Source organism: Vigna radiata, chromosome 4 (genome assembly GCF_000741045.1).
Source record: "Vigna radiata var. radiata cultivar VC1973A chromosome 4, Vradiata_ver6, whole genome shotgun sequence".
In the NCBI taxonomy this organism is placed as follows: Eukaryota; Viridiplantae; Streptophyta; class Magnoliopsida; order Fabales; family Fabaceae; genus Vigna; species Vigna radiata.
In genome coordinates this window covers 1,818,285-1,838,851 of record NC_028354.1, presented here as the reverse complement: position 1 = coordinate 1,838,851, position 20,567 = coordinate 1,818,285, and the positions used below count along the sequence as shown (strand labels likewise).

General features: G+C 31.1%; 1 protein-coding gene across 2 annotated transcripts in view; it reads left to right on the top strand.

Annotated features, from left to right (window-relative positions):
- LOC106759507 (U-box domain-containing protein 13) overlaps positions 1-7,885 on the top strand; it is an 11,269-nt gene extending 3,384 nt beyond the window's left edge. The window contains exons 4-5 of one of the 2 annotated variants that reach the window (XM_014642708.2): positions 4,113-4,365; positions 6,754-7,885. In XM_014642708.2, the coding sequence (XP_014498194.1) occupies positions 4,113-4,365; positions 6,754-7,556 (1,056 nt within the window). In that variant the 3' untranslated portion in view covers positions 7,557-7,885. Of the gene's footprint in view, positions 1-4,112; positions 4,393-6,753 lie in introns of both variants that reach the window. The other variant, XM_014642707.2, reaches the window with a different exon arrangement.
- Positions 7,886-20,567: the final 12,682 nt, after the last annotated feature.

The following is a 20,567-nucleotide window of genomic DNA, read 5'->3' as shown; positions in this document are numbered from 1 at the left end:
TATATATATATATATATATATATATATATATATATATATATATATATATGAATTATTTAATTTGACAATCAATATTTATAAATTCAAAATCATCTTAAAAAAGCTAGTCATATACAACAGTTTGAACAAAATGTTGCCTGGAACAAAAATGGATCTGTATCTAATCTACCCATCTAAAATCCAAAATGTGAAAAGAGATTTTAATTCATTTAAGACATTCCACCCACTTGATCATCATCAACATTGTGAAAGGCACTCTAGATCCGGTTCATCTACAAACAAATTAACAATTTCAAGAATTTCACAATCATCAAGTGAATTAAAATCTTTTCTAGCAACGTCTACATTTTTGTTTCCTCTTCATGATAGTGTGGAGTATTCTTTGAAACAAGTAGAAGATTGCTGTAAACAAATACCAAATCTTTTGTAAATAGAGGATTATTAGGATAAAAATATCTTCAATATGTCCATAATAATTGATAGAAAAATATCTTCAGAATCTTGCTATTCACTTAAACATATTTTTCTTTTGTTGTTTTAGAGTTAGATTGTTATAAATAGAGGTGATGAGAATGTAATTTGTATGATTATCATTGATAAAATATTGTATATTTCTTTACATAGTTCAAGTTGGTATAATAACTCCAAATGTTGGGAGCTTTGTTTCTATTGCCACACAAATGTCTGTTGTTGCCATCACCCTTTGAGGTTAGCGATATGTTAGAAAGGTGTGTATTAATCTGACAATCACAAGGTTGAAAACTGTGTTGTTGATGGAGTCGCCATCATGTGCCACAACATGAGTAGCCCATGCACCTTGCTCCGAAGAGGCTTGAACTTGCAACCTTCAACTTATAAGACGAATTTCTGAGGTGAAATTGATTCCTTTGGATCCAATCATCTTCCAAATGTGGTGGATCCCTACTAGTTTGGTGGCTGAAATTATTTGTAATGGAGCCAATATATTTAGATGATTTTGAAGGGATAGTCAAGATTAGATCACATAAAGGGCAGAGGACTAGGGTCAATTGGCTTTAATTTTTTGATTAGGAATAACAAAGGCTCACTAATCATGATAGAATTCCATATTTCTTGAGATAATTTGAAACTATACCCATGCACCTTGCTCCGAAGAGGCTTGAACTTGCAACCTTCAACTTATAAGATGAATTTCTGAGGTGAAATTGATTCCTTTGGATCCAATGATCTTCCAAACGTGGTGGATCCCTACTAGTTTGGTGGCCGAAATTATTTGTAATAGAGCCAATATATTTAGATGATTTTGAAGGGATAGTCAAGATTAGATCACATAAAGGGCAAAGGAATGGGGTCAATTGGCTTTAATTTTGTGATTAGGGATAATGAAGGCTCACTAATCAGGATATGAACGTGGCATTCCATGTTTCTTGAGATAATTTGAAACTGTATGTTCTATTCCTTTGCTAAAGAGATATGAAATGACTTAAATGACAGTTCTCTTTGAAGAATGATTTTATTGCCTGTTATGAAATTTAAAGTAGGGTGTTTTAGATAGGTACCGACATTTGGAGATGTGCAAAACAAATGCAACTACACGAGTTGAAGTCATGGAAAGAGGAAAAATCTTTAAATTCTTACATGGCTTGAACCATGAAGATGACATAGTTAGGATACAAATATCAAGGAAAGAAAAGTTGCATCGTCTTTTGGAAGCATTTTTTATTATAAGGGGAGAAGAAACTCAAAAAGTTGTATGAAATAGTGAAAGAGATGAGGAAAAATCTTCCTTGTGTGTCTTTGCATACACATAGGGTAATGTATTTATAATAATAAGAATGTGGGCTAAGCCCAAATACAAATGAATATGTAAAAATAAAATAATAAGAATAAGGACTATGTTTCCCTAATAAACATATAGGGACTATGTTTCCCTAATTAACATATACACAATATCTAACACTCCCCCTCAAGCTGGAGCATATAAATCATATGTTCCAAGCTTGTTACAAAGATAGTCAATTCTAGGTCCTCGCAAGGACTTAGTGAATATGTCTCCCAACTGGTTGCTTGAGTTAACGAACTCAGTTTTGATATCTCCGGATATGATTTTTTTTCTAATAAAATGGCAATCAACTTCAATGTGCTTGGTTCTCTAATGGAAGATAGGGTTAGAGCTAATATGAAGAGCAACTCGATTATCACATATAAGTGTCATGTGAGTGACATCTCCAAATTTCAATTCACTAAGTAATTGTTTAAGCCACACAAGCTCACAAGTAGCTGATGCCATAGCTCTATATTCTGCTTTTGCGCTGGACCTAGCCACAACACTTTGCTTCTTACTTTTCCAAGATATCAGGTTGCCAGCAATAGAGACACAATATCCAGAAGAAGACCTCCTATCAGAAGGGGAACCGGCCCAATCAGCATCTGAATAGCAAACGATTTTTGTATCCTTGTTAGGACCATATAGAGAACCTTTTCCAAGTGATCCCTTAATATACTTCAGTATGCGAACAACTGCATTCCAATGGTCTTCACATGGGGAGTTAAGGAATTGACTCACCATGCTAACTGTGAAGGAAATGTCAGGATGCGTAACAGTAAGATAGTTTAATTTACCAACTAATCTTCTGTAACGTTCGGGATCTGAGAAAGGCTCTCCCTGATTTGCTAGGAGCTTAATGTTAGGATCCACAGGTGTCTCAACAGACTTACAGTTCATTAACCCTGTTTCCTCCAAGATGTCTAATGCATACTTCTTCTGAGATATGACAATACCATCATTGGATTGTGCGACTTCAATACCTAAAAAGTATCGGAGTTTGCCAAGATCTTTGGTTTGAAAATGGTGACAAAGGTGCTGTTTCATCTGAGAGATGCCAAGGTAGTCGCTTCCTCTGAGAACAATGTCGTCGACATACACTATTAAGTAGATACTTCCAACACTTGAGTGGCGATAGAACACTAAATGATCCGCTTCACTGCAATTGGGGAATGTTGAAGAAGGTACTGCAGTTGACAAGGAAATGTATCAGAGGTTAGTGGGTAGATTGATTTATTTATCTCACACTAGGCCTGATGTTGCATTTGCTGTAAGCCTTGTTAGCCAGTTCATGCACCAACCTAAAGAGGTTCACTTACAAGCTGCACTAAGAATTGTGCAATATTTGAAGGGAACCCCAGGCAGGGGAATTTTGTTTGAACGAAATGGGAATGTAAGAGTGGAAGCATATATAGATGCGAACTATGCAGGCTTTATTGTAGACAGGAGGTCAACTACGGGGTATTGCACTTTCATTGGTGGAAATCTTGTGACTTTGAAGAGTAAAAAGCAAAATGTGGTAGCCAGATCCAGTGTTGAAGCAGAATTCAGGACAATGGGACAAGGGATATGCGAACTACTATGGTTAAAGATCATCCTGGAAGACTTAGGAATAAAGTCAGATGAATTAATGAGACTTTATTGTAACAACAAATTTGCTATTAGCATAGCTCATAATCCAGTGCAGCATGATAGAATCAAACATATCGAGATTGACAGACATTTTATCAAAGAAAAATTAGATAGTGGTCTAATTTGTACTCCATATGTCTCTTCACAAGACAACCTTGCAGATATTCTAACAAAGGGGCTGAACAGTAACAACTTTGAAAGTATTGTTTCCAAGCTGGCAATGGAAAATACTTATTCACGAACTTGAGGGGGAGTGTTAGAATCTTTTTATCTCTATTATTTCTATTAAAGTCTTTGTTTTTATTAATTATATTTCTTCCTTATTTAGGAGATTATAATTATCAGGTATTAGTAAGATATCCGTGAAATATAGGGATTCTTTCTTTAGGAGCTATTATTATATTTTTTAAAATAGCTTTCTAGCATTGTATATATGGATTTGTAATCTCAGCATAATAATATATACGTTTTATCCTAAATTATGAGAGTAACAAATAGTGGATTTAAAAAAATTGAAGATATGACTCCCTCCTTAGCCTTGGTGCTTGATAAGTTGATAACAATACTCTTAAAATCCATAATTTAGAAAATATGGGCTAGTAAGATAATAATATATTATTTAGAAGTTGTCTACGTTTAGTAACTTTGTAAATATGTTATCTTTACTCTTTTGTAGACATATGAACGATCTTGTATAAAGAAATGGCTTGAAGCAGGGCATGGAACGTGTCCCAAGACTCAGCAGATTCTTTCTACTCCCATCCTCATACCCAACCATGCTTTATATGGCCTGATATCTAGTTGGTGTGAGGCAAATGGAGTGGAACCACCTAAAAGGTTAGGGAATTTATGGCTCTGTAAGACAACATCGGATGGATCTTCTGAATTAGTAGATCTTGATATCTTAGTGAGCAAACTTTCTTCCAGAGGTATTGAGGATCGACGAAATGCTGTAGGTGAGCATTGTATCGCATACATTTCTTCTTTCCCCTCCCCCCCCCCCCCCTCTTCTCTCTCTCTCTTTCTCTCTCTCTCTTCAAAATATATTGGTTATTGTGGTTTATGTGGTAGGATTGCTAGCTGTTAGAGTGATGGCAACATAACTTATGAAATTAGTAATTTTGAGATTAGTGGAAAATTTGTAATCAAGAAAGTTGACAGGACTATTTTTTGTTGATGCATGCCAATGTTAATCTTTGATGTCTGCAAAATCTAATTTGATGACAATATGAAGTAGAAGATTAGATGAAAGTAAGCTATCGCATGAAGGCTAGAATCTAGTATTTGGATGAAGTATAAAGTTTGATTGAATCAAACAATCAATATGATAGGATTGCATTATGCTGCTATTTTCCTTCTTTCAGAAAGGAAGTATAACATGCTAAACAGACCTTTAATTTATTCTGCATTAATTAGGAATATGTGAATATGAGTACTACTATTGAAGCTATAAAAGAAAATATGAAAAATTAATGAAATACCCTTAGAGCTGGAAGTTTAGAATTAAATACAATATGGCTTACCAAATACTGTGCTTATTGTTTCCACAACGTAATGTTGATTGGGTATGTTGTTTCGGATTTGGAGTATCGTCACAACCATCTGCAATTTAAACCAAAACATTAAGATGATTTTGATTGTAAGGCTTCTGTTCAGTAATCCTCTGAAGAGCTACTTATATGAAAAAGGTAGATGAAGGATAAAGAATTAAAAGGCTATAATACAACCAAATTTTTAATAAAATCACTTTGAGGTCAGGGCAAGGTCGTTTTAGTGGTTACTCCTAATGTTTTCTTAAGTGTTTTTTAGCCTTACACATTGGGCTATCTTCTATCTGACCCACTTTTTTTAAATGGTTATCTCACACCTCTAGACCACCTTAGGCAAGTTTCCATTATCTTCTCAATAGGTATTAGTCCAACTTGGTATTGGATAAATTTATTCCTGATGTTATCTTTATTGTATTTCCCTCATTGCTTCAGGATTCTTATCTTCAATACACTAATTATTTTGCATACTAGGCCCTTCATTATCAAAAATTCAGTACCGCACCACTGGTCCTACAGCTGTCTGGTATAATTTTCTGTTGAGTTTCTTCAGCAGTTAGGCACATTATGACCATAAAATCAAATTGGTTCCTCGATATGCTGGTATGTGTTAATCTACCACAATTTACTTTTTCCCTTAGTTTCATAACGTGGATCCAAAACACAAGTTTGGCTCCTATCCTATCTAGTTTGCTTAGTTTTGTAATTGTATGTCTCTTTTATTCTTGTAAATAGGTACCAAAGTTCTTTTTGGTACTCCATTTTACATTTTCTTAGGCCTCATTTTTGCGTTGAAAAACTTCAAAACTTTTACAAATCTAACTTAAATATTTCCATCCTTTAATTGTTCGATAGGTATATGATCTGGCAAATTTACTTTTCATCTTCTTTACCATGTCACTTACCCAAAGTTCTCTAATATTGTGGTAGGTTTAATTTGGGTTATCCTTTCTTGTGCTAAAACTCCTCAAAGTCCATTATTTTTGTATATTAATCATTGAATAAACTTTAGAAACAACTCTTCCATCATTCCATGATATCATGCTTAGTTAACAAAACATTTTCATCTGTTATTGTGTTTTACTCTTTCTTTCTTTTCCGAGGCATGTTTGTATATAACCCTCCCAATTTTTGTGCCTAGAGATTGATATTACCTCACAACCTTCAGCTTTCGTTTTCTTTGTTTTAGCTTATTGTTTCCCATGATTTTAGCACTTCCAAATTAAAAAGGAATTTGTTATGTGCTTTTATTTATAAGCATGATTTAATGCTACGATGTACCATTCTCCGAATTGCACTTTTCTCCACAATTCCCAGTATGATGTCAGCTACAACTGGTGGCCTGGTGAACTTATTGCTAGGTTTAATGCATATAGACAGAATTTAGCTAATATAAATTACGTGAGCTAAAGGCACAGAGATATAATTGTATACTAACAACTAGATTTAAGAAAGAATCACAAATTTATAATTTCTTTTGGGGTTCTCGGAGTAGACTATATAAAAGTTTAGGATGAGATGGTATTCCCTTTCTAAATTCAATATGCCGTAAGCCTTAGTAGTATCAAACCCAAGACCCATCTGTCTATGCAGTTCAATCCTACAAATGAAGAGATCATAGATTTGTTTTCAGAGGATTTTTACTTTGCCTTTTGACATTGCTTTAGTTAGAGAAAATGCATTTTTTCTAGACCTCTCAAATCCCCACCCTTGAATTTCCTATTAATGTTGTATGTTNATAGGACTTCCTTTATCCTCATTGTACTGCAGGGGAGGTCCGACTTCTTGCCAAGCAAAATAGTCAAAATAGAATGCTGATTGCTGAAGCTGGTGCTATACCTCGCCTTGTTGATCTCCTCTACACATCTGATGCTGGCATCCAGGAGCATGCAGTTACTGCTCTTCTGAACNTGTCTATCTATGCGGACAATAAAGAGCGTATCATGGNTTCTGAGGCTGTGCCAGGCATCCTTCATGTGCTAGAAAATGGTAGTATGGCAGCCCGAGAAAATGCAGCAGCCACCTTTTTCAGCCTTTCTGCGGTGGATGAGAACAGAGTAGCAATTGGTGCATCTGNAGCAATCCAGGCATTAGTTACTCTATTTTGCGAGGGAAGTANAAGAGGGAAGTTGGATGCTGCAAAAGCACTTTTCAATCTGTGTTTATCTCAAGGAAATAAAGGACGGGCAATTAGGGCTGGTATTGGGCCCAAGTTGATTGAAATGCTAATAGAACCTGATGGGGCAATGCGGGACGAAGCATTGGCAATAATGGCTATAGTAGCTAGTCATCCCGATGGAAAAGCAGCAATTGGATCTTCGAATGTTGTATCCACTTTGGTGGAACTAGTCGGCAATGGATCTCCCAGGAACAAAGAGAATGCAACTTCAGTGTTGGTTCTCCTCTGTCATGGAGATCCTCTAAATTTGTCAATTATCAATTCGCCTAGGGTGATCAATATTCTCTTGGACTTGACAGAAAATGGTTCAGAAAGGGCCAGGCGGAAAGCTGGACAGCTTCTTGAGTTAATAGGAAATCATTGTGAACAACATTCTATGAAAACTTCTAACTAGATTTTAGGTGCATCTGTTGTCATTTTAAGTTACAGCAGCCAGCACGGTTTGTGATCAAAGATATGATTTATACTATAGGCTACTAGTATAGAATCCCCAATATTTCCTTTTGATTTTTAGTTTAAAGGAAATTTCAATTTACACTACTAATTATATAGTTGAATTGAAACAGTTGTGCTGTAAAGCTTGCAAGAAGTGTTAAGGTGTCTGTTCGACACACTTGAAATAAGGATATTTGTTCACATTAGAAAAAAATTATATACTTGTTCCGAACTCCTACTGACATCTCTTTTTCCCAATGAAATGTCTCGAATAGTTGTTCAGTCTCATGTTTCAGTCTATCACTTGTGATCTAAGATTCTTGTCTTTCGGTGGTGAGTCCCAATTACCCATCTTGATCCAAAAGGCTACAATATTATAATATGTTTCCCTTTCTTTGTGGGAGTGCAAGTTTTTTTATGCATGTCATATCAGGAAAGATACATGTCTGGATGTGGATTTCCACAAAGATATGGTAAAATCATTGTAGGTAATGGAGGCATGGTTACGTGATTGATTATTCCTGGTTAGGATTCCCCTATAACACTTTCTTCTTTTGTTTTGGGTGATGTCATTATTCTGAGAAAAATGTATTTGAGAAAAAGGAAACGGGCCAGGATGTGGAAATTGCGAAAAGACAGGTATTACGTAATGTGAAATAACAGTTGCAGAGGGACCATGAAGGATGATGGTGTGTACTAAAACATTATCATGAAAAACAGTGAAGCAGGTACTTGAGGTTGTTAGAAGGAGGTGAAGGATAAAGAAGGGTTGGCGTGTGTTGCAATTGCAAAGGTGAATCAGCATGGTGATGAAAGAGACAGAATGCCACTACATAGACCAGGAATCAGGAAGACAGTAACTGGATAGGTACGTCTTCCAACATTATTAGTTTGCCAAATTTGTGGCTGTCTTCTCTTTCAAACTAATTTCATTTTCCACAATGCGTGCATCATCTCATTAACAAACCCACATCTTCATGCATTTTGGATTATGACCAAAACCCACTTCGTGGAACCCTCCTAATAATGTTCTTCTTTATTTGGCTCATCATACTTCAAAATTTTTCCTACTTTTAGCTTTATTTACTCATTTTTCTTTTACAATTATGAAACTTCTATTTTTTTTAGGCTTCATACCTGAAAATAATTAATTTTNCTTTTTATATATAATTTTTAATCTGTTTTAGCCCTTTTGAATGTTATTTTTATTTTTTTTCCTATTATATAAATTAATAGAGACTAATATTAGAATAAAATATAATTAAATATTATAGATCTTATATACAATCAGTTATTTAGTTTTCAGATATTCTAGATATTCAGTTATTATGTTTCATATTATACTCAATTTGTTGGTATTTTGTTTATTATTTTATTCTAATAACTAAAACAGATTCAAAATGATATGTTTAAGGGGTAAAAGAAATGAGTTAAGTACACAAATTAAGAAGCTAAATTTTGTATAATTATAAAGACTACAAAAATTATTATCCTTGTTTTTCATAGTTCAACCAAACAGTAACTTTGTTTATATTTATTTTAGGTAGAAGTATAAATTTGCTAGGATGATCATGATATTATTACATGGGATCAGAGTAACATAATAGATCAAATTTCCTAACAAACAGGTATTTTAAAATATAAATATATATTAATAAGAAAAGAAATGAAGAAGCTCCATTATGTTTTATTATGCAAATGATGAACATATCATTAGTATTGATGGAACTTACTTAGTTCTTAAGTAAGAATCTGGGTTTCAAGCATGTGGATGGAAAAAATGTAGTTGGAAGAGTAGATCATAATCTAATTAGTTTCTCCAACAAATATTAGTCATTTTCGTAGCAATAAAAAGATCAATGATACATTCTTAATAAATTTTTTAAATATATATCAAATGTTTATTGAATTTACTACTTGTTAAATTCAAGTTAATAGATTGCTAGACATACTCTTAAAAAATTTTCATATCGTTTACCTTTTATTAATAATTTTACTTAATTATTTTTCCCCTTTTCTCCCTCACTCCACTCCTTCCAATATTCCTCCTTCCTTTCATTTTCTCTCACTAACATCTTTCTTTAGCGACCAAGTTTGCAAGTGTTTGAATATATTTAGATAATTTTTTTAATAAACAAAACTTAGTTTATACATATGTTTAAAATAAGAAATTAGACGAGAAAAAAATCTATAAAAATTAGCCAACGTCTAACTTAAGAAAAAAATATTTTTATTTTCTTAAGTTCTTGAGAAGGACTGTTTCATTTTTGTAAAACTTGAGTGCTTTAATTCGGAATATCATAACCAGTGACCATCTTTGTAGCTACTATATATTGAAAAGATTGCACATAATTTGAATAATCTATTGAGGGCCAATCTTCCCACTTTGCAATTAGGGGCATGCTTAGCAAATTGGAAAGTTGTTTTGGATAATATCAAAAGCAGAAAAGCACATAATGTAGGAGTACTTTAGCAATTAGAGGGGTACATTTAGTAGTTAACTTCAAGATTTTAACTCTCCTTCTCTTAGTTTTACTCCAAGTCACATAATAATGAAAATCATTATAAAACAATTAAATAAATGTTAGGGATAGAGAGCTAAAATATAATTTAGATTTTTTTTTCAAACACAATTTTATATATTTTAATAGGCTGAATGGGTGGAATCGACTCATTTTTATAGTCTTAATTTTGAGATACTGATTTTAATTTAGTATAGTTATATTTTCAATGATATTTTAAAATCACGAACTAGACACATGTAAATAAAAATCCTCAAAAGAAAAAAAAAAACTTTTAATTGAAAAATCCAAAAAATAGAGCTATTGCAAGAGTTAGGAAAACGACATGCTACTTTGTTTTCTCTAAACAAAGATATGTCACTTTTATGAAAGAGAAAAAAACCAAAAAAATATACCAAATGTTACCTTTAAAGTTGAATTAGAAGCGTATGACATTTTCTCATCTTGTGAGCTAAGCTCATTTTCCTAACACACCCACTATACTCTTTTATTTTTCTCTCAACGTACATTTCTATGAAATAGTGGCCTAACTTTTAATATTGATTCACATACTTTTAATTAGGAAATAAAAGGAAGAAAAAGTGAGAAGAATAAAATCTAATAATTTGTTTTTATCAGTGCATGCATTCATGGATAAATTTCATTCTCCTCCACACTTTTTTTCGATTATCTTTTTGTTTTCCACATAAAGGTGTAAAGTAAAAAAATATAATATGAAATGTTGCATTATCCGTTTTTATTGTCCATTTATGATAGAAAAGACGTAAAGTTATGTTAACCTAGACACTTGGCTGTATTAGTATANCACTTCTTCCTACCAATAAGAAATTGTTTCCAAAATATATTTAATATATAAAAGGTTATTTTTATGTTAACATAATTAAATAAACTCTATCCCTTTTACGAATGAATTCTATAGTTTTAATTTCCTTTTCCGATAAAAATTAATAGATCTTCTATATTAATGAGTTTAGTTCATTCAATTTGGAAAGAATACCATCTATATAAATGAGTTTAGTTTCATTCATTTTGAAAAAAAAAAAAGTGCAATTACCTTCTATGTTAATGAGTTTAGTATCGTTCGTTTTGAAAAAAAAAAAGTGCAAATTTGACCTAACTCAAATCGCAGTACTTTAATTAGTTCAAATTCACGAGTTTTGCGGTCAAGAAATACCAAAAAACAATTTCTAAGTTTTTGAACCTAAGTTTCCAATACTTTTTTATAACATGACTTGATGGTAATGTCACAAAAATAATAGAAACTCGAAGTAATAGTATTAGAGCATCGGAAAACAATGTTTGTTCATCAAATGCAACTTTAGTAGGAGGCAACATTATCATAATTATGNCAGAACTAAACATATTTTTACAGTATCAAAATGTAAAGGTTAGAACAGTATGATCATAAGCATGATTATTAAAAAAGATGAATTTGATTAATGGGTAACAAGATTAGATGCTTCATATATAGTGAGAAGTAAAAATGATAAGAAGTCATCAAGGAATGGCATAAAGATATTTGCATTGTTTAAAATCTATAAACATCAATCGGAAAAGAGCAAAAATAATGTACTTTTATAAAAAGAATTTAAAATGTTTTAACATTAGGAATTTAAAGTGAATTAAAAGTTTCATATTGGATATAAATAGATAAGATATGTATTATATAAATAAAAAGAATTCATAAATCTATTGATGGTGTCTTGAGTTTTTTCATGATTTATGGATGTTGATTTTTCTAATATCATGTGACAAAAGCAAGTAACTTAAGTCAGATTGAATTATGGTACTTGGACTAACTCATAAATTATCAATTATGACTTTTAACTTAGTGGTAGACATTCGATAGTGTTAGATATATTATATTTATATTATTTTTATCTTTTATCTTTAGTTAATTTATTATTATTTCTTATTTATATTTTGCGCTTAACTCATTTATTCTATTATAAATAAAGTATCTTAGGTGTGTATTTAACATAAGAGAGATTAATCTCATACACAACTTTCATTATATTCAACATGGTATTTAGAGTGTAAGGTTCTTTTATATAAAAAATTTCATCCACTCTGTTATTGCACAAGGCGCTGCTGGCGACCGTTCTGTCTACCATCGTTGTCAGCGACACCGCCATTTGTTGTAGTAGCTGAAGTTCCAGTTATGACTGACGACCACATGGTTTTTATCGTCTTGATCAAGCGACCACTGTGCCATCAATGATTGTCCTAAGAATTTTTTTCTTTTAACACATGTGTTTGAGTATCTCAGTCATGCTCTCTTAATTTCAGTACTCTACAATGTCTTTTTCCCTGTCGTCCACTATCTACGACCTCAGTTCTGTTTCTAAGTGCTTTAATGAATAAAGGAGGTCATTCTTTTGAAGAGCCAGATCTTCCACCTTCATTGTTTGTCATTGGCGCACCATCGTTTTTGTCGTTCGCTATGATGGGGAGTCTGTTTCTATGTGGTCTAATATAGTCCCTATAATATATTGTTGCTCGCCACTACAAGCCCTATCCATTACTGATGGCAATCTAGTCCCTACAGTTTATCGTTGTCCACCATTACAGGCCACCTCCCGTTGTTGATGGCAACCTCGTCTGCTGTAGTTTATCGCTTTTAGTCACTACTGGTCGCCGTTCACTACAAATGGTAATCTCCTTTTTCAAAGTCATCTTAGTTGAAGTTTTGTGGTTTTCCACCACTATCCAGTATAATTCTCCATAGTTTTTTGGATTTCTCTCATGTTCACCAATGTCTTCTTTCATTGTTGTTTCTTCTAATTTCTATCATTTCACCAGTTTGGCCTATACATATATATGCTTTTTCTCCAATGACAAAGACGGATTTTTTTAGTTTATTTATAGTTGTGGTGGCTCTTCAACAATGACCTCTTTATCCACTAGATGTCAACATTGCATTCCTTAATGGTGATTTGCAGAAAGAGATTATATGAAGCAACCTCCCAAATTTGTTGTTGGGAAGTCGGATTGATATTTTGCTTCTATGTCGTCTTCACCAATCATTAACAATTTGGTGTGTCATTGGAGTGCAAAAGTAGATATTTTCACTAAGTGTTTATTGATTATATTAGTAACAAGCTTGGTACATACGATTTGTATGCATCAGCTTGAGAGGGAGTGTTAGATATATTATTTTTATCTTATCTTTATTTTTTATCTTTAATTACTTTGTTATTATTTTTTATTTATATTTTGGGCTTAGCCCATATTTTTTCTATTATAAATAAAGTACCCCATGTGTATTCAACACAAGGGAGATTAATTTCATAAATATTTTTCACTATATTCAATAAATACAATAATTAAATAAAATCATGTGTTTCTTTTTTTTTTTTTATTTTGTATGATTGATTTTATTTTAGTTTTAGATATAGTTTTACATAAGATAATGATATTTAGATATGTGTATGTGTTTTCAATTGAAATACAAAAGATATGAAGATGATAGAAAAAGGAAGAACATATTAAAGGCCTTATAATATTCTTGATATCAATTACTAAATAATAGTCATATATTCATTACTTATTTATTTTATTTATATATAATTAATTAAAATGGTCTCTCTTTCATAAACTAATTTATTTTAATGGTTAAATATATTTTTAATTTCTAATTTGGACCTAAACATAAAAATGAATATGTATAGTCCTTGTAACTCAATAATATTAAATTGTTTTTATGTATTAAATGAAATTTCAGACTGACATTTGAACTATAACATGTTAAATAGTATAAATAGTTCAAATGTTAACTTGAAATGTCATTTGACACGTAAATTTAACATAATTGGGTTATGTAGACTATATTTATTCATTTTTAAAGTTTGAAGATCAAATTATATCAAAGTTTGAAACATTGATGAACTCCAATATCACATTCAAATTTAGGGACTAAAAATTTATTTGACCTTTATTTTAAAATATAAAAGGATTTAGAGCTTGAAATGTGTGCCATATTAGTCATGCCAAATGAGGATTAATATTTTGTATGAACTAATGGTAATAGTTGTTCAATAATTATTTAGTTTTTGTTTTTTAATATTAATTCATCCCAAAGTAAGGTTTACTATTTGATACATGATTGTTGCTAGTACTTTATCATTGTGTTAAAATTTCAATATATGAAATGAGATTTATTTGCAATATATTTTGGATATCTGAGAGTGTTTTGTTTTATTTAATTCAATTATGAATGATCCTACCAGTATTATTGAGTATAAACTTTATTTTTTTTTTAAATTACTCAAATTTCAAGTCCTAGAAAGATAATGTCTTGATAATGCTTAGAATAATAGATATTAACCTCGCATTAGTGATAGACTCACCCCTACTTCTTATATATAAGATTGCCTATGAAAATAAGAGAGAAATGAAATTGTGGGAGAATTCAAATTGCTTGAGTCTAATTATTATGAAAATGGTCATCTTAGAAGCATTTCAAGCAATAGTTTTGAAAACATATATACGGATAAAAAGTTCCTTATGGAAATTAAGAAGAGATTTGTTAAGAATGAAAATTTTGAGATAGGTAAGGTCTTGAATAAATAACTTCAAAAGAAATATATGGGTAAAGGAAACATCAAGAGTACATCATAGAGATGTTTAATATTGATTTAAAATTAAATGCATTTAAATTAGAATTCTTTGAAGACTTGTTGGTGTACTTAGGTTTGCCAATGTTGGTTGTGTAGAAGACAAAGTGAGGATGATGTGTCCTTGTGTGAATTGTTTGAATGGTAAGATATTACATGTTTCCTAAATTAGAAAGTATCTTTTGTGCGATGAATTTATGAGAATTTATACAACATGGACGAGACATGATGAATTCTTAAGCATGCCAAGTGTGTGTTAAATAGTGAATTTGTTGATTGAACAATGGACAATAGATTAATGGACATGATTCTTGATGTTGGAGTACAATCCTTTGTTAAAGTAGATACTTACGAAAATATTTCTCCGATGCAGAGACTTTATTATATCCCAATTCAACTAAACTCACATGATTATTGGTAGAATTAAGGTTGATGAGTTTGAAGGCATTGAATGGATGAACTGAAAAAAACTTCACAAAATTACTTTAGTTGTTAAAGGAAATTTTTCCAGAAAGTGATACACTATGTAATTGAAATTATGAGGATACTTTGTTCGATAGGTATGGAATATAAAAAATATTCATTTATTTCCTAATGATTATATTTTACACATAAAAGAGTTTAAAGATTTAAATTTTTTTCCGAAGTATGGATTGTCATGTTATAAGGTCAAAGATGTTGATCAAAAGAACACATATAAGGTTATAAAGCATGACCTTGCTTTGAAGGTAGTTTGGAATCTTCCAATAGTTCTAAGATTTAAGTGTATGTTTGTGAATATAAATAATTCTAAAAAGCTTAGATGGTATGCAAAAGAGCCAAAATATGATGGACTACTTCGTCAGCCAAGTTTTGCTAGTGATTTATATATTCCCTCTAAGTTTGTGTATGAAGAGAAAGTACGTGATTTATGTTTGGAGGGAAAGTAAGACACATATTGGTTTATAGACTCTCAACTCATTCATCCAACAAGTAACAAAAGGACATAAGCACAAACGTACATGAGCAATACCTATTGAAAGGAGGAAAGCAAATTACTTTGCTCAATATATATGTGAGTAAGTCCATTTTTATTGAATAGCTTATATTTTTGGCAATTTAAATATGTTGTAACTAATTTTTAATGTAAATGTCATTGGAAACTCCTAGTTATATCAGTCCAAGATCATACCACTATATGGGTTTTCTCCTTGCATAAAAGTCCACCTAGTTACTTGAAACACATAATAGATTGGTAAGTCTATTTTTTGAAATATCTACTACTATATTGACCTTGAATATACAATGTCATGTTTTTTAACATCAAATGTTCTTATTTTGGCGTTGAGGATAAAGGTAACATATTGAGTGCTAGACTATGTAAAACATCTCAAAAGCTCATATAGGTTCATCTCAAAAGCTCACGTATATTATATCAGTCATTTACTTTTGTATTATCATTTAATTGATCTAACCATCTTTACTATGGGTAGAGTGTAATAAAAAAAACTGGAGGCTATAAGTGTGGTTACTACATCATGAAATAGAAAATGACCATTGTGTAAATTGGTTTTGAAAGAGGTTGAGATTAGGTAATATGCTATAACCCACTAATATACTTATAAAATAATTTATTACTTATACATGAACTTATGCTAACTTCAATTCATGCTAACTTCAATTCATTTATTGCAGAATTTAACAACACAACATCATTGCAGTCAAATATGTTAGCTGATAATAGTTGATTTAACGTGTTTGTGCGTGTATATTTTGTGAACAAATTAACTCCTTCATAGGTTTTACCTTGTTTTATTCTCAAGTTTAGTGCGTTTTCTAGTTTTCTTGTGTTTTATTTAGTATATGCTTGTTTTTACCTCTAATATCTTTGTTTGAGTGTGTGAAATAAATGAATAGGAAGCAATTGTAGTGGAGGAAAACAAACAAGAACTAAAGGAAACGTGTTTTGTGACAATAAAAGATCAATTTGAAGCAAATACCCATGTTGGACGTCTTTGGAATTGCACAAGAGTTTGAATTTTAGAATGTTGTCAAAACTGTCAGTCCCGAGCCCCTCAAAAGGGGGTTGGGGCGCCCCAGAAGGGGGTTGGGCACCCTTTTTCGCTTATGTGTCAAAATGGGTTATTTAAACATGAGTCTCACGATTTTTGGGGATTCTTCTCCTTCTACACTTCATTCTTCACCTAGAGAGATTGGGAGAGGCCCTTGGAGGCTATTTGGGGTGTTGGGAAGCTCTCCTACTCGTCCTTGGGTCTTCAAGCTTCATCAATGGTGATTTTGCCCCTTTTGGGTTGAGGAAGAAGATGAGTCAGAAATTGGAGATGGAGATGCGAAGGGGAGGCACATATGGAGCATGGAGCAGCTGCCAAGAACCTTGGGAAAGACTTTGCATCTTCTCTTTGGTTCCAATTTCTTCCCTATCTCTTCAATTTTGTGAACCCTAAGTTCTCCACAATGGAGAGTTTTTCCTATTTGTTGAGATTAAATGTAATAAATTGAATCTTGTGTATTTTGATGTTAATGCATATGCTTTTCCATTTCAATGTTAGTATTTGATTTCTATGTTTAATGCTTGCTTTGGATTGATCACCCATGCATGAATTATGGTTCTTGATGTATTGAAAAATATGACTTGAACTTAGAACTGAAATTGAACACCTAATTGATGGAATTGGGTTGTTTGTAAATGCATGAGAATGAAGTGGGTAAACTCTAGTCTTGACAAATGTAAATACACTATGTTAAATTCCTTGCACACCAACTGTTTGATAAAATACCAAAAAGAGTTTCTTGTGTTGTTTTGTGCACTTTGATGTATAATTGAGTTATAAAAGGAAGAGTTGTCATGTGTTGCACAAGTCCCTTGGGAGAGAACCATATTTATCATTTGCTACGCTGTGACGGGTACACTTGCCGTTGGTTTTGCAACCAACATTAGCTTATCACCAAACAACATAAGCAAGACTTATGAATTTTACATTAATTCTCAATAACTAATATTTAATACACATTAATACAATATTTAATCCTCATGAATGATTATTTCCTACACCACCCAAGATCATATCACCATCCTCCCAAAAATTTATCATGGAATCTTCCCTACTCTCCATGCTATATTATCATCAAGCCAACCACCGTTTATTTCATCTTTGTACACCTCTCATAAATCTCTCCACTATCACCAATCATAATTATTTTCTTCTAGCTTTCATATTTCTCAATGATCCATAAAATTTCTTTACATAGTATGCTAATATATTGAACCTAACTGCCACTTCCACTTAGCCAACAAAACTATATTAATAAGCATCATAATATCTTTGATTCCTATTCTACCCTTAGCATCCAAATCCCAGAAGTTTCTTTGAATATTTCAACTTGTTATCATTTTATTAGTCATTCATGATAACATTAGATATTATTTGTTTGTTATAAATTAAAGTAGTTATTAAAGTAGCCATTGTTAATAGATAAATAGTTGGTTCAATACAATAAGTAGTCACATTTTATTTTTGGTAAAAAGAAACAAGAGTTTTATTACAAAAACGATAAATTCATCAGTTTTTGTTTTAACCTCTTAATGGTTGAGATTACTGAAATTGTGTTTGGTCTTTAGTAACTATGTGTGTTTATTATTAAAAGAAAGTTAAAACTAATATACAATTAACTTTGAAAGGAGTTTTGCGTTATTTTTTACTCGGTAAATTTAGAATTCATAGTTATTTCTTTGAATTTAATTATATATTAACTTTAGTTCTTCTTTTACACACGTGACAATTACTAAAATTCAAATACATTCTCAATTACCTTAACTATTAATGGTATTTAAATAAAATTAACAAAATTAAACTTTTATATTAAAACTATTTTATTTATTATATTAAAAAAATAAAATGTATCTATATTTTATATATACTAAATATACTATTTACTCATTTATAATAATTACTAAACTTGTATGATTGTTAAACACATACCACTAAATTATTACTCTTACTAAATTCTGTAGTAACTTAACCTTTTTCATCTAATAAATCTTTTCATAAAAGAAGATATTAACACACTCAGAGATAATAAACTATCATACGTGATGACGAGATAATATTTTTTTTTTCTTTTAAACAAGGCAAAATTATTCTTGAGTGTTAACAAATAAAATATGTTATAGACGGTGAATATTTTAAATAGATATTCATTGATAATAGATAATAAATAATTTAATATTTAAAGTACAAGTACTATATTAAGTATTCATTCTTCATAAAATATTAAAATAAAAATTTAATTTATATTTTATTATATTAAATTTAATTAAAATTAAAATTTAATTTATATTGTATTAAGCTAAAATTTACTTTACTTTTAATTTAATTCACATTATATTTTATATATTTTTTTTAATTTTATTTTAAAATTTTTTAATTTTCTTTTATATATTTATAAGTGTAGATAACTGTTAATATTTTTTAAACGAGTATCCGATAGGTAATATGACAAATTTTCTTTTACAAGTTAGATACGGGAATTTTATAAAAATTGAGTTATACTCTTCTAAAACTCTCAATTATTCACTTTGTGGAGTATTATACTTTATGCGGGTTGAATTGGGTTTTCATATGTCAAATACACCCTCTTTAGAGAAGAGTTCAATGGAAAGACAAACAAGAGCGAGACTCGAGTCTAATTTATGTAAAAAATTTATATCATTTAACCCAGAATTTTAAGAAAATGAATTTATGAGTCGTCATCATTATATATAGTGCTCAACTTTCTCATTTATATTCAATGTAAATTTAAACTCTTATTTGAATTCTCAACGATCTCTCTTTTAAGAATAAGACCCTTCTACATTGTTACACTCCTCTTTAAACATAAACATTCCCAACTATGAATATAATTTTTATATTGTCATTGATCTTAATAGAATATAATTACCTGAACTTTAAATTTGTTATGAAAACTTCTGATACACATAAACCTGTACATGTAGGAGCTAGGGAGCAAGACTAACCATCTCAACCGACCAAAAGACACTTCCCACGCTGTCTTTGACCATAGGTGGTTTGATTTAAAATTTGACTCTTCATAGTTTCATATTTGAAATAAAATTAATGGAGGGATTTCTTTTTCAACAATCTTTCGCTGTGCCTTCCAAAAAAAAATCTATTACTTCTTTTGTAAGCAATTAATGATTAAAGTACAACGAGAACTCTGGTCTGAATACAACAAACTGTAGTTTATCTATATCCATGCACGACCAGAATCAGATGAGGAATATATGAAAGGGTCCACCCAAGCTTGGTGGAGTCTCCGCAAACCTATAGACATACTATTGGTAAAGCATTTCCATGCTTCTCTGATTTTTGGTCTGTCGCAAGCCACACGGAAACAACTACAATTACTTTACAAACATAAATATCTATCCCTCAAAAAATATCTCTCAACACTACTTGTGTACCATTACTATCCACTAAGAGAGAGACAACGAAATAAATCAGAAAACGAATTTACTTGTTTAAAATTACATCAATATCAGTGTTCTTCGTACTATTTTTAACATCCTCGTACGTTAATAATTATTCTTAATCATCAATTGCTACATCGTAAAATATAAGAAACCTTTTTCTTTTACGTATATGTTCAACGATGACCCACAACTTATGTTCAGTATTTCACAATTCTGCTAAATAAAACTGTCCTTTGGAATATGTTTGTCTCAGCGTTTTATAGATTATTGTCTCACAATAAGAAAATATTCCGACAAAAAAAATAGTGAATTTGAAAGTTGAAAATGGAATAAACAGTAAAAAGTCTATCTCTATAGTTATT